The sequence below is a fragment of the Crinia signifera genome, chromosome 4 (assembly GCF_055691185.1).
Source record: "Crinia signifera chromosome 4, ASM5569118v1, whole genome shotgun sequence".
Lineage (NCBI taxonomy): Eukaryota > Metazoa > Chordata > Amphibia > Anura > Myobatrachidae > Crinia > Crinia signifera.
The window spans coordinates 17,015,526-17,031,013 of NC_139220.1; the positions used below are offsets into that span (position 1 = coordinate 17,015,526).

Consider the following 15,488-nt stretch of genomic DNA (forward strand, 5'->3'; position numbering starts at 1 on the left):
TGTGGGGTGTTGGCAGTAGCGTATGCAGGGGGGGCGGTGTTCAGAGTACCCAGAAACCCCTTCTGACAGAGGAGAGACCAGGCAGTATATTACTAAGCCCCACCCCATCAAGGCAAATTGCCCCAATTTGTGGTTCAATGGGAGGGGCCAATAGTTGTTTCCATTGGAATTTGAAATTTTTGACCCACCTCCACCCTTAAAATGATCATGCCTGCTCCCATCCCCATTTACAACATGCTGCTGCTGTAGGTAAGTGTGTGTATATATGTATACAGTATCAATTGTTCCCTGAATTACTAGAACCAGGACCGGCTCAAAGGGTTTGGTTATAGCCGTGGGGGGGGGGGGGGGGGGGGGGGACCCAACGCCGTTTTTTTAACTTAATCCTGTGCAGGCTTCTGCCAAATATGCCTGGAAAAGGAGTTGTCTTTGAATTGGAGTTGGCGTATTTTCGGCATAGTAAATGGCGAAAATACATGTAGGTCGTCGTATTTGCATACGACTGTCTACGGATACGCCAAATCCGGGCTTATTTTCGTTAGTAAATTTCCCCGTTTGGTCCTTAAGGGACACATTGCAATAAATTGGAGATTGTATTACACTTGGGGCCATTCAGACACATTTTGAATAACTGCGTATAAGCTGTGGGCATTGGACGCCGCATTTTCTGGGCGTTTCCCAAAAAATGCAGGCAATCCCTGGCCATCCTCAGCAGCCTCCTTCTCCCCATGGCCCTCACAGTGCTGATTGAGTCCTGGCTCACTTAGTGGTGCAAGCAGGGGGAAAATCATTCAATGGTGAACAGGGGCGAGGAAATGCAGGAGGGGGGCCAGCGTTTGGCAGGGTGGCGGCTACCTGCTCGCTGGGCTACAAAATGATTGTATGACTGTATAAAGTGCGCAGAGATAGATAACGCTACACTACTGCCCTCTAGCCGGCCTAAGACACCTCTTGAATGAAACGTTTATGTAACAGAGACCCCGTGAACTGAACCCACGACGTGGCACGCCGGCGCGCCAGCCTGCGTCCTGTCCTGGGCAGTGGCCGATGCATAAAAACATTTTCCGTCCTTGGCTAAATGACGAGCGGGGGATATTCCTGCAGGGACGCTGATACCCGTATTTAGGCTACAGACAATGCTACAAGCCATAGGATCATTTCCTGCTTCGACGACTTCAATCCCAAACCTATTATTTCCCCTCATGCATGTAAATACATTTTTTGTGATTGCAGGCGAATAAGAGGCGGCTGTTACCGCGTGGCGCGCGGCCTGTGTGCATCTTGTTGTAATAAAATCTCTGCGCTATAATGTAGAATTGTGGGGACGGAGGGGTGTTGTAACAGTCTAGAGCAGGGGTGTCAAACTCAAATTCATCGGGGGCCGCATCAGCAGTTTGGTCACCCTCAAAGGTCCGGCTGTATCTGTAGGACTGTGTGTCCACTCTGTATTATCATAAATTATTGTCACTGCATTCAATTATTACTGTTTTTTGTAATAATGTAAGTAATAACTAGCAGGGAGATTGGCTGGGGGCCTGGGACAGGGCACAGTGACGTGACGTCAGATTGCCCAGCAGGTGACCTGGGCCTCTGGGTTCGCAGGACTCTCGCTAGAGTTCTGGACTGGTGGTGACAGTGGGACAGATAATGATAATGACCCTGGACACAGGCAGCCGCACTGCAGATTTGTGGGCTCAGGCTGCCTGCCCAGCCACGGACTCTGGACTGGACAGACTGGTCTGGACAACAAGAGACAACACAACTGTGCCCACCGCACTGCCAAACTATATAGTAAATATACTGAACCAACTGATGCCACTGCTGCGCAGCGCGGCACCACAGGCAGGAGGCAGCTCACCGCCGGGCCGGCGTCCAAGTTCGACAGGCAGCCGTAGCAGCATGCACGTCACGGTGTCACTGGCACTGCTGTCAGGCGGGCGTGTGTCACACATGGCAGCGCCGTAGCCGCTGCCCGCAGGAGGAGCCAGGGAGGAGTCGGGCACGTCACACAGTGACACTAACAAGTCTGTGTCCACTGTCCTGCCTCCCTCCTCCTCCCAGCGAGCGTTGCGGCGAAGTGACTGTGTCACCCGGCTTCCTCACGTTGTTAGGTATGTCTCTCAGTCTAGAGTCATTTAACAAAAGCTAATATTATTTGTAAGAACATCATGTAATTGTATACACTGGATATCATCTATAATCAGGGAAGGCTAAACCATTAGGCAGCTGCCTAGGGGCTCCAGAGTCTGGGGCTCCAGAACTCTGAGAGAGGCACAGGTCACGGCCTAACCTAAGGAGGTGCCTCAGCGCCCTATGAATGAGTGTAGGTGTGTAGAGAGGTGGTAATACATCACTGTGCAAAACCGTCACTTCCGATTCCATCCCCCAACAAGTCATTAACATAAACTTTTCCAATCATCATTGAAATACAAGCTTACATTGGACCGGATATACAGGTGGACAAGGCCGCAGCAAAAGCATTTGGCGGTTACTCATCTGTGACTTTATGCCAATTGGGCTACAAAGTCCTGTCCTGGGGAATATCCGTGCCTCTGCGTAAGGACTGCGGGCCCACTTCATGCTGCGCTACTGCCCGGTGCGTCTTTAGACTCCATTTGAAGCGAAATATGCACCATGGTGGATTTACCGTGTGAGTACTCCCTACAAAGTGAACGATTGGGCATCTCTGTATGCAAACACTTCAGCTGCACGCCCACAGCACAACAGTTACACACCTATAAGGCGGACCGTCTCCGTGCATCTTTTTATCCACCTGCCAGTCACCGCCCAGGAACACCACCCCCCAGGCTACACTGGCTGGGCCCTAGTGACAGCTGCTGTCTTTACAATACTCAGATATGTTAGTACATAGGCGAATAGCATGTATGCGGTATGTAACGTTTGGCTGAATGTTCCGCCATAAATGAGTAAATCCCGCTCTCTAACATGCTGACATTTCACCGCTACCTACATGATGACTGTCAACACGGTCAACGTCGGCATCAACTTTCTCATGCCGACTTGATGAATTTAAACCTTAATAAATAGCTCTGATACCTAAAAATACTTAATATTGTCTAAACCTGCCATTTCCGCAGGCTTCTCTAGATTACATAGGCACCAGAGGAATTGTTCAACATTGGAATTTATTTAAAAAAAAACAAACAATACAAAAAAAACCCATCAAAATTAAATCCATAGGTTTCGTAAAAACGTGAGTTTTAATTAATATGATCTCTGCCTGATATTTATAATTAATGTGCGGCATACGATTACACATAACGCATTGTGTATTGAACTAGAGACGGCTTTTATTTTTAGCCCAGAATGAGGGTGAATGGGTTTCTGGAGATCAACCCAGTTTTTCTCTTTGTGCGCACGCATTTTGGATTTATAAACTTTAAAGATGTTAAGTTATTATAGTCTTATTAAGGTAATTAGGGTGATAAAAGTAGACACTGTTCATTGGAGTTATGGACAGAATTTGCGCGTGTTTCCTATTAGAATGATATTTATCAGTCTGCGGTTTATGAGCTGTGGCGAGCGTTAATGCGGCCTTGTAAATGGGCTCATCCTGTTCCAATCAAAATATAAAACTACTGATCAGTTACAAACAAATGCTGTAACGGTGCTCGCGGAACGCAACGTGCTCCTACCGCAGGAACTGGCGAAGGAAGTCGTTGTAAGGTATCTTAGATTTAACATTTTCGTCAAAGTGATTCAGAATGTGGAAGAAGTCATCCTCTGAGAGGTTAATGGCGAATTTCCGAAGAACCTGCGGAGATAAAGAAATATGGACTAAGTGATTGTGTCATCACAAAGTACTGTAGGCCCTGGGGATTATGGGTAGGCTGGCCCTTGGAGATAGACTGTAGATTTACAAATTGATTAAGTGAGGTCATATGTCAGCACAGATGGTGTAATGGTAAGCATTACTGCCTCACAGCACATGGCTGTGCGGAGTTTGTATATTCTCCCCGTGCTTGCGTGGGTTTCCTCCGGGTACTCCCGTTTCCTCCCGCAATCCAAAAATATACTGGTAGGTTAATTGGCTCCCGTCAAATTAACCCTAAAATGTCTTTGTGTGCGTGTACATGTGGTAGGGAATATAGATTGGGGCAGGGACTGATGTGAGTGTTCAAATATTCTCTGTACAGCGCTGTGGAATATGTGTGCGCTATATAAATAACTGGTAATAAATAAATATAAGGTTTGTCTGTGCCTATGACTTCCTGCAAACCATATCCCTAAATAGCATCATCTAAAGCTGCCTACACACAATTAGGACAAAGTCGTTCCTCCTTGGTGGATCCGTTCTTTGGAGCTAGATCCAACCTCTTAGTCTGGATGGATCCGTCCATTGGAGCCAGATCCAACCTCTCAGTCTGATGGATCCATCCATTGGAGCTAGATTCAACCTCTCAGTCTGGATGGATCTGTCCATTGGAGCAAGATCCAACCTCTCAGTCTGGATGGATCTGTCCATTGGAGCTAGATTCAATCTCTCAGTCTGGATGGATTCGTCCATTGGAGCTAGATTCAACCTCTCAGTCTGGGTGGATCCGTCCATTGGAGCTAGATTCAACCTCTCAGTCTGGATGGATCCGTCCATTGGAGTGAGATCCAACCTCTCAGTTTGGGTGGATCCATCCATTGGAGCAAGGTTCAACCTCTTAGTCTGGATGGATCCATCCATTGGAGCTAGATTCAACCTCTCAGTCCGGGTGGATCCGTCCATTGGAGCTAGATTCAACCTCTCAGTCTGGATGGATCCGTCCATTGGAGCTAGATTCAACCTCTCAGTCCGGGTGGATCCGTCCATTGGAGCTAGATTCAACCTCTCAGTCTGGATGGATCCGTCCATTGGAGCTAGATTCAACCTCTTAGTCTGGGTGGATCTGTCCATTGGAGCCAGATCCAACCTCTCAGTCTGGATGGATCCGTCCATTGGAGCTAGATTCAACCTCTCAGTCTGGATGGATCCATCCATTGGAGCAAGGTTCAACCTCTTAGTCTGGATGGATCCATCCATTGGAGCTAGATTCAACCTCTCAGTCCGGGTGGATCCGTCCATTGGAGCTAGATTTAACCTCTCAGTCTGGATGGATCCGTCCATTGGAGCTAGATTCAACCTCTCAGTCTGGATGGATCCATCCATTGGAGCTAGATTCAACCTCTTAGTCTGGGTGGATCTGTCCATTGGAGCCAGATCCAACCTCTCAGTCTGGATGGATCCGTCCATTGGAGCTAGATTCAACCTCTCAGTCTGGATGGATCCGTCCATTGGAGCAAGGTTCAACCTCTTAGTCTGGATGGATCCATCCTTTGGAGCTAGATTCAACCTCTCAGTCCGGGTGGATCCGTCCATTGGAGCTAGATTCAACCTCTCAGTCTGGATGGATCCGTCCATTGGAGCTAGATTCAACCTCTTAGTCTGGGTGGATCTGTGATTTGGAGCTAGATCCAACCATAAAGATTCATCTTCTAGAGCTAGATCCAAGATAACCATCTGGGATGACATGCTGTCCAGTCTCTCAGCCTTGGTGGGTCAGCCCTTTGGCGTTAAGTCCAGGCTCTCGTCCCTGGTGGAATCTCTCCAATGAAGCTAAATCCAAACTATCATTTAGGGGGGAAACTGTACTTTGGAGCTACATTTAGTCTTCCAGCCTGGTTAGATTTCTCCCATTATGCTAAGGCCGTGTGGGGGGGACTCACTCTATACTGCACAGATTGTTTGTGGGCTGTTAGCTACGCACAGAAAACAGTGCGTTCCCCTTTAAAGTACGGCCACAGAAACGTTACTGTCAGCAGAATAGCCGGTAACACTGGCTGGAAAGAGCCTGTGGACCTCTTCAGGTAAATTGGATTTTGCTTGGTGCTCTGTGCGGACCCAGATACTGGTGGGAGTGGCCACAGGTGTGTGTGTGAGTGAGGGGGCAGTTAAGTCCCTCCCACATGTATATTCCTATGACGGAAGAACATGGTTGCATCATGTCAGCTCTAGGTAAGGATCCCTACAGGTTAGGATCTCGGACAATTGTTCCCTTCTGTAAAGACGTGATTGTCTAATACTCCGACTATACCTGTTTAAAGTCCTGAATGGTGATGTAGCCTGTCCGTGCGTCATCATAAGACTGGAACGTCCTTCTCATTGGTCTCCAGCAGCTCGCGATCTTTGGCTGGATTCTGAGCATTATGTCCATGAACCAAGGTTTGTGCAATTCGGTGCTCATCTGAAATCCAATGAAATACACAAGTCATAGACAGCTCGAGGATTACAATGTTCTCTATGACCGATCGGCAGTATGTGGCTCTCTGACAGTCGGAGAACTACAAATCCCAGAAGGGCTATTTATTTGAATGGCTAAACATCTAAAGATCCTGTGTAGTGATATAACCTTAAAGCTTGCATGCGCCCAGACACCCATCATTGCGGGTGGAGGGCGGGGGGGGGTGCAACCTTACCTATGCGTGCACCTTCCACAACTTTCGATGGTCGGCGACCATCCCACTGACATGCGAATGGGTATTTATGTGAAAACTCCATTCGCATGCCGTGCGAACATACGCGCCCTGCGAATGGTGGACCGGCGTACCATCATTCGCAAGACAGGATCTGGTTGACTCACACGGATGCAAATTCCCATCCAAGTGAAACAACCAGAATAACCCCCTATCAGTAGCAATGCAGTGTGTCCGCTACGTACCGACAGTCTCGGCTTCTGCAGCTTCATCCTCTGCAAGAGGGCGTTTCCTTGTGGCTTCGGTCCGAGGGTGACGTTGCGCAGGAGGTCGGAATAGGACAGCTTGCCGTTGGTTCCCGAGTCATATTTCAGGGTCAGCTGCTCCAGTTCCTCCTCAGAAAGGTCCATGTTAAATCTTCTCATTACAGCTGGAATAAGGTATTAAACGGTGACACTGAGTTGTTTCTATAACGGTCAGACTTATGTGTGTTCTACATCACCTGATACCGGTTTTCTGAGAACAAAAAGCCTAAAAGGCTGAGGGGCTGATTCACAGACAGATGCTGGAACGATTAAGTTGTAGCCGCACATCTTTTATTTTTTACCTGTGCTTGCGCCAGAGCCTCAATGCAATATTGCAGCGGCTCCGGAACCACAGCCTATAACTAGTTGGGGGGGGCAGGGACTGTTTCACTAAATGAAGGGAGAGCCGAGGTTGGTGACTGCTTCATCCGACTCGTATGTAATGGCCTCAGCAGCCGAGATGTGGTGACAATAACCTTAGGGTCATGCAGATGAGCGATGTTCAAGCTGCGTCTTCGTACACCACAGCCGACAGAAGGCGCCTATTACAGAATACATATCCAGCCGCTGCATACACAGACATAGCCGTGCCGGCAACAGCCTCCACCTCCGAATCAGCCCCCGAGTTCTGCTGCCATGTACAGTCAATTATTTTACTCCATAATGTACTCCATAATCAGGATGTCTCAGAATTCTACTTTCAGTCCCTGTAATACCTTGCAGCCCTGTCCTCACTGACACATCACTCATCTCCTGATATACTCTGTGCTGCTGGGGACCCTGGTCCTCCCACTATATAACGCTCAGTCTATGGCTTCCTGCTGCCTCCATTCCCCTCCTCACATCATGTCACTGCCCCTGTCACATACAGCCCTGTCCTCAATGACACATCACTCATCTCCTGATATACTCTGTGCTGCTGGGGACCCTGCTCCTCCCACTATATAACTCTCAGTCTGTGGCTTCCTGCTGCCTCCATTCCCCTCCTCACATCATGTCACTGCCCCTGTCACATGCAGCCCTGTCCTCACGGACACATCACTCATCTCCTGATATACTCTGTGCTGCTGGGGACCCTGCTCCTCCCACTATATAACGCTCAGTCTGTGGCTTCCTGCTGCCTCCATTCCCCTCCTCACATCATGTCACTGCCCCTGTCACATGCAGCCCTGTCCTCACTGACACATCCCTCATCTCCTGATATAATCTGTGCTGCTGGGGACCCTGATCCTCCCACTATATAACTCTCAGTCTGTGGCTTCCTGCTGCCTCCATTCCCCTCCTCTCATCATGTCACTGCCCTGTCACATGCTGCTCTGTCCTCACTGACACATCACCCATCTCCTGATATAATCTGTGCTGCTGGGGACCCTGCTCCTCCCACTATATAACTCTCAGTCTGTGGCTTCCTGCTGCCCCCATTCCCCTCTTCACATCATGTCACTGCCCCTGTCACATGCAGCAATATCCTCACTGACACATCACTCGTCTCCTGATATAATCTGTGCTGCTGGGGACCCTGCTCCTCCCACTATATAACTTCAGTCTGTGGCTTCCTGCTGCCCCCATTCCCCTCCTCACATCATGTCACTGCCCCTGTCACATGCAGCCCTGTCCTCACTGACACATCACTCATCTCCTGATATACTCTGTGCTGCTGGGGACCCTGTTCCTTCCACTATGTAACTCTCAGTCTATGGCTTCCTGCTGCCTCCATTCCCCTCCTCACATCATGTCACTGCCCCTGTCACATGCAGCTCTGTCCTCCCTGACACATCACTCATCTCCTGATATACTCTGTGCTGCTGGGGACCCTGTTCCTTCCACTATGTAACTCTCAGTCTGTGGCTTCCTGCTGCCTCCATTCCCCTCCTCACATCATGTCACTGTCCCTGTCACATGCAGCTCTGTCCTCCCTGACACATCACTCATCTCCTGATATACTCTGTGCTGCTGGGGACCCTGTTCCTTCCACTATGTAACTCTCAGTCTATGGCTTCCTGCTGCCTCCATTCCCCTCCTCACATCATGTCACTGCCCCTGTCACATGCAGCCCTGTCCTCACGGACACATCACTCATCTCCTGATATACTCTGTGCTGCTGGGGACCCTGCTCCTCCCACTATATAACGCTCAGTCTGTGGCTTCCTGCTGCCTCCATTCCCCTTCTTACATCATGTCACTGTCCCTGTCACACGCAGACCTATCCTAACTGACATATCACTCATCTCCTGATATACTCTGTGCTGCTGGGGGACCCTGCTCCTACCACTATATAACTCTCAGCCTGTGGCTTCCTGCTGCCTCCATTCCCCTCCTCACATCATGTCACTGCCCCTGTCACATGCAGCCCTGTCCTCACTGACACACATCACTCATCTCCTGATATACTCTGTGCTGCTGGGGACCCTGCTCCTCCCACTATATAACTCTCAGCCTGTGGCTTCCTGCTGCCTCCATTCCTCTCCTCACATCATGTCACTGCCCCTGTCACATGCAGCCCTGTCCTCACTGACACATCACTCATCTCCTGATATATTCTGTGCTGCTGGGGACCCTGTACCTCCCACTATATAACTCTCAGCCTGTGGCTTCCTGCTGCCTCCATTCCCCTCCTCACATCATGTCACTGCCCCTGTCACATGCAGCCCTGTCCTCACTGACACATCACTCATCTCCTGATATACTCTGTGCTGCCGGGGACCCTGCTCCTCCCACTATATAACTCTCAGACTGTGGCTTCCTGCTGCCTTCATTCCCCTCCTCACATCATGTCACTGCCCCTGTCACATGCAGCCCTGTCCTCACTGACACATCACTCATCTCCTGATATACTCTGTGCTGCTGGGGACCCTGCTTCTCCCACTATATAACTCTCACTGCTTCTGTCACATGTAGCCCTGTCCTAGAGCGCAGAGCAATGACCGTGCGCTAGATTAATGCTCTCTCCCACTAGAGGCTACGCCACAGGAAAATAGAGAGTAGCTGCAGAACCAACTTTTCAAAAAGATATTTGCCACCTGCAGCCTCGTAGAAACACGTCACTTGTTACTGTACCTGAGAAGTCAGAAGACGTAATCTCTCCCATCTTATCAGGATCCTTTTCCTTGAATGCTTTATATACCTCCTGCCAGCATTTTCCCAGATGACATTTAAACTTATTTTCCACTTGCTCGCAGTTAATGAGAGTCGTGGAGCGTGGCACTGCCGTACGTGGCCTTTGGACCGGAGTCTGTAACAAAGACAGAATTCAGATCAGATTATTATACATACTGTACATCCTTGTACAGAACATTCCCCCCCAGTCATGTAGGATGCTGAGACCCTCCCTGAAAACTCCTGGGCATGCCTGCGTTTTTCCTGACACGCCCAGAGAATGATCAGTTACCAGCCACAAACAGTGGCTTCCTGTCAATCTACTTGCGAGGGGATTGCTGTTTTTTTGTTGAATTTTGTTGCTGTTTGGCATCGCGCATGCGACTTCGATCTGATATCATGTTTTGGGATGGCCTACCAATGGTCACAGCAAAGAGGGCACATGTGCGCTCTCCATGCATGCCCCCTCCTTTCTGGTAGCGTGGCAGACTAGCTTGGTGCCATATGCTACTGTACCTGTGCAGGTCTCCGGAAAAATGGCGCCCATGTCATGTTCCCAGTGACTTCTCTCCTGCACATGCACAAATCTCTGGTAAAATGGCCACTGCCCCATTTTCCTGGCGATTTCTGCTGCTCTGCAGAGCCAGCCAATGCAGGACTCCAGGGAGATAATTATATAAGTGCAGGGGATGCTGTGTGGGCCCCCTTGGACTTAGGGGCCCATGTGCAAGGCACACCCTTTACCAGTGGCGTAACTATAGCCCCGCAGCCCCCGCCATGGCGGGGAGGCGCTGAGTAACTGTGGGCGCCGGTCTCTGCTGCGGGGCTATGTTACGCTGTGTGTGGCTGGCCGGGACGTGTGGGCAGACAGCGCGGCCCCCTCCTCTTCCCCTCGCCCTCCCATCCGCCCGCCCTTGTACAGTTAATAACCCCCCTTACCCCTCCTCGTGCCACCGCCGCATTACCGCAGCGCAGATCTCCTTCAGGCTCCGGACCTTCTCCTCCTGACGTACAGTGCTATTGAAAACTGCCCCTTAGAATATGGCTGCCCCCTAACAGCAGACAGTTTTTTAGGGATTTCATTAGCACTGTACGTCAGGAGGAGACGGTCCGGAGCCTGGAGGAGATCTGCGCTGCGGGAATGCGGCGGCGGCAGAGGGGTAAAAGGGGGGGGGGATGGGGTGTTTAACTCTACGTGGGCGGTTGGAAGAACTAGGGGGGGGGGCGGCGCCTCCTATAATGGCGGAGGGGGGCGCAAAAATCCTAGCTACGCTGCTGCCCTTTACCCATTATAAATAAGTCAATTAAGTAAATGGGACAAGAGCATATGAGCCACTGCTTATCCTCATTTCGCTGGGATACTGCACCCATTCACAGCAATGGAAAACTGGTCCTGGGTGATGATCTCATCTCTAAGTGTCGAATCGGTGACATCACCAACCCGGCTATAAGCCGGTACGGCCACCAGTGTAAAAGTTGTTGCAAGTGATTAGCACTCGGGTTGGAGCCGGGTACAAAATCCCGGGTACGACCCGGCTAACCAATGTAAAAGTGGTATATACCTAATTAAACAAAAAAAAAAGTCAACAAATAATATTTACGGTTGGCTTATGTAAAATGGATGGCGCTGTTTTGGGCCGCCTGGACCCTGATGATGCCCGGTAAGGCGTGACCGGTGACTCCGTCTTGTAGCTGGTTTCACTATTGCGAGATAAAAGTTCCCGTAGCGGAGTCGCTGGTATGTCGCTGCTGAACTTCTTCAAGAACTCGTGGTACAAGAGATTACCGTAGGAGTTCAGAGGCAAAGTGTTCCAAAGGTTTTCAAACTGTGGATAAAAAGAAAAGATTTCCATATAATAAAATCAGTCAAACTTAATATAGAAGGGGCCCACAATCTCCCACTCTGTGGAACATTGGAGCAAGTCAGGGGTTAAAGTGTGTGTGTGTGTGTGTGTGAGGGGGGGGACTGAGTTCCAACGGTATACGGTCGTATTGTCGACCGTTTGGTCGACAGAGGGGAAGGTCGACAGGGTTTAGGTCGACATGGGACAATGTCGACATGGGGTTAGGTCGACATGTGCGTTAGGTCGACATGTGCGTTAGGTCGACAGGTCGTTAGGTCGACATGGTTTTTTTGAGCCGACATGTGCCGACAGGCGGTATTTCATGCCCTACCATCCACTAGGGCAGGGCTGGGCAACACCGGCCCTCCAGATGTTGATGAACTACACATCCCAGCATGCCTTGCATCAGTTTCAGCATGGCCACATAGCAAAACTAATGCAAAGCATCCTGGGATGTGTAGTTCATTAACATCTGGAGGGCTGGTGTTGCCCAGCCCTGCACTAGGGCATGGTGAGAGAATAAAATAGTGTGCCGAGCACAGCATCACGAGCGAAGCGAGGGGCTGCGGTTCACTTCAAACTGTGTCCATGTCGACTGTGTCGACATTCGGGTAAAAAAACAGTGAAAAAAACCATGTCGACCTAACGCATATGTCGACCTAAACCCATGTCGACCTTGTCCCATGTCGACCTAAACCCTGTCGACCTTGACCCATGTCGACCTAAACCCTGTCGACCTTGACCCATGTCGACCTAGAACCCTGTCGACCTCCCCCCCTCTCGACCCAACGGTGTCGACCAAATGACTGTCGATCTTAGTCTGGTCGACAAAACGATTCCATCACCTGTAACGTGTGTGTGTGTGTGTGGGGGGGGGACTGAGTTCCACCACCTGTAACGGTAGTAGCTACACCACAGTCCTGCAAAGTAATTCCAACAGAAAATCCTGTCCCAGCGGTTCCTTTTCTGGCATGGCGTATATGTGATGTCATGACGTCACTGTGCTGAAGTAAAGAAGGAGAGGAGCAGGGTCCGCGAATGCTGACGACAAGGTGAGAGGGGTCTGGTGGGACACAGAGAGGAGGGGAAGCTGCTGGAGGGACACAGAGAGGAGGGGAAGCTGCTGGAGGGACACAGACGATGAGCTGCTTAAGGGAGAGATATGTCACTCAGATCCTCACACACAGCAAACAAGCTGCTACCACTGGACATATGCAGCATCTCCGCCGTCAATTTGAGCCACTTGCCAAGAGGAGGGGGGTTTCCTGGCAAGCTCCCTCCACCCTACCCTGCCTATGAGTGGTGCGATTGGACATAGGGAGCAGCAGCCAGCAAAGGAACACATTTAGGAACAAATGTTAATAGACTGTTACTTCGTGTGGAAAGGCGCTCTATAAAGCTGTCTAGCCATGTGCGTACAAACATGAATTAGTCCCAATATGTAAATATTCCTTACTTGGTCATCTGTCAGCAACATGAAATGTCTGTTAAAAATCTCTCGGAAATCCTCCTTTGAGACGACGTTGATGCCGGCATAGTCTGTGTTTAGGAAATCCTGCGCGATAGAGTAAAACCGTGCTGTCACTATTTCTCGGATGTATGAGAAGATGTCTGCCATGGTCATCTCTTGGCCAAATCTTTTCCTGGTGGCTCTATCCACTCTCTCCGCCCAGGTGGAGTCAGTCTGTAAATATAATGGGAATGGGCATAAGGGGGACTGTTTTTAAAAGACATTATTCAGAAAAAGTTCATTATACATCTGACAGTGGCATCGTTTAACATATTTCTGCTGTGCCCATCGCAACTGTGTTCGACACAGAACCAGGCCCACAGAGTGGGCGAAAGATTACAACGTACAGTAGTTCCGGCTAAATTGATTTCAGTTGGCTTAAGGTGCAGCCAACCAGATGCGCCAATCAGCAGCCATCGATGATAGTCAATCTGTCGGGTGGTCAGGGAAAGTCTTAATTCTGTGATTACCACAGGAATCAGGATTTTTACACATGTTTAACATCCTCGATCCCCTGATGAGACCGCTGTGGAATTGGGGGATTCTCCCAATACACAGCTGGCGTAAGAGCACCACACACTACATATCTCTTTGTCAGTTACATTTAGTCACTTGGCAACACGTGAGATTGTGGCAGCCATTTTGAGACACATTACATGAGTGCACCACCATGAGGAGAGGGGATACGGTCAATGGTTGACAGTCATTAGGTCGACACCGTTGGGTCAACATACAGGAAGGTCGACAGGGGTCTAGGTCAACATGGGTCAAGGTCAACACGAGTCTAGGTCGACAAGTGACTAGGTCGACATGGGTCTAGGTCGACACATGCGTTAGGTCGACGGTCAAAAGGTCGACATTGTTTTTTTGAGCCGACATGTGCCGACAGGCGGTATTTCATGCTGTACCATCCACTAGGGCATGATGGGAGACTAAAATAGTGTGCCCGAAGCATTGGTGAGGGAAGCGAGCGATGCGAGGGGATACGGTAATATTAAAATTGTGTCCATGTCGACTGTGTCGACATTCGGGTCAAAAAAACAGTCAAAAACCCCAACTTTTGACCATCGACCTAACCCATGTCCACCTAGACCCCTGTCGACCTAGACCCCTGTCGACCTAGACCCCTGTCGACCTTCCTGTATGTCGACCCAACGGTGTTGACCTAATGACTGTTGACCATCTTATGGTCGACCAAACAATCCCAACCCTAGGAAAGTGAGCCAGGTAAAGTGGAAGTGGGTACAGATAAGGCATTCCACAAAAAATACAAGGAATGCTTGTGGGCTTTTAATAATTAAAAAATTACTAAAATTATATTTATAAACATACACTCAGTTATGAGTTTATACTGAGTTTATACTTTTTTTTGTGCTGTTGTATCATTTAGACAAAGTGTTCAATTAGTTAAGATGTGCATCCATTTGTAATTCTGTAGCGATGAGACTACGAGAGAGAGGCAGGCACAGAAGCTTCCTGACAGAGCCCTGTGTTTTCATTAAGACGTCATCATTGTGTTTTTAAGTGTTTAGCGGTCAGATGCTTAATAGACTGTTATAAAGTAAAGTGACAATATTTTTTCTGGATTTTTTTTTTTATCTGAAAAACGCTTGGCTAATGTGTATGTGTGGCAGTGCCTCGTACCTCAGAGCCCAGCGCGGAGACACTTTGCAGGAAGCCCTCCCAGGCTATTGGGTGCTGCTTGGGCAAGGAAAGCTTGCTCAGCACGTAGTTCAACTGCTTGTCCGTTAGCTTAAAACAGAAGCTGTCAAGGATCCGGTGTAATTCCGAAGGCTGTATCATGCCGCTGTCGTCTTTATCAAAGGAAGAAAATGCCTGAAGGTGACAGGAAAGGGTTTGGAGAAATAAATGTTTTAGTCACTTTGAGAGATGTACATGACGCAGGCAGGGCTGACTTTTAGCCATCGATGTAGGAGAAAACAATTGACATTGGGACAGGGCAATACAATAGTGATGTGGTAGAAGGGAGCTATAATTAAAGGCTGCCAGTCTCATCACCGGTGTCACAGTAAAGGCTGCTGGCCCCAACGACAGTACCGGCGTAATGCCCACATTGATTACCAATCTTTTATCAGTGTCGACATGTTGACCTCATTCTGATAGTTTTGATCGTGTCAAGCTTTTACCAATATTGATCTTGTGCATGTCGTCCTATTGACTGTTGGACCTATGACCCAGAGCCCTCAGCCCTAACGACACCACTAGACCAGAAGATGACAACCCCGTGTTGTTTCTCCTCCCGTCTCCTTC

The 15,488-nt window shown here is 49.3% G+C and overlaps 1 protein-coding gene across 1 annotated transcript in view; it reads right to left on the bottom strand.

The window, feature by feature from the left end:
* Positions 1-3,202: 3,202 nt before the first annotated feature.
* The window catches only part of EFCAB6 (EF-hand calcium binding domain 6), a 105,532-nt gene continuing 93,246 nt past the window's right edge, over positions 3,203-15,488 (bottom strand). The window contains 7 exon segments of the mRNA XM_083181257.1: positions 3,203-3,775; positions 6,084-6,233; positions 6,708-6,892; positions 9,825-9,999; positions 11,465-11,689; positions 13,164-13,391; positions 14,862-15,053. Of these exon segments, the coding sequence (XP_083037383.1) occupies positions 3,653-3,775; positions 6,084-6,233; positions 6,708-6,892; positions 9,825-9,999; positions 11,465-11,689; positions 13,164-13,391; positions 14,862-15,053 (1,278 nt within the window). The 3' untranslated portion in view covers positions 3,203-3,652.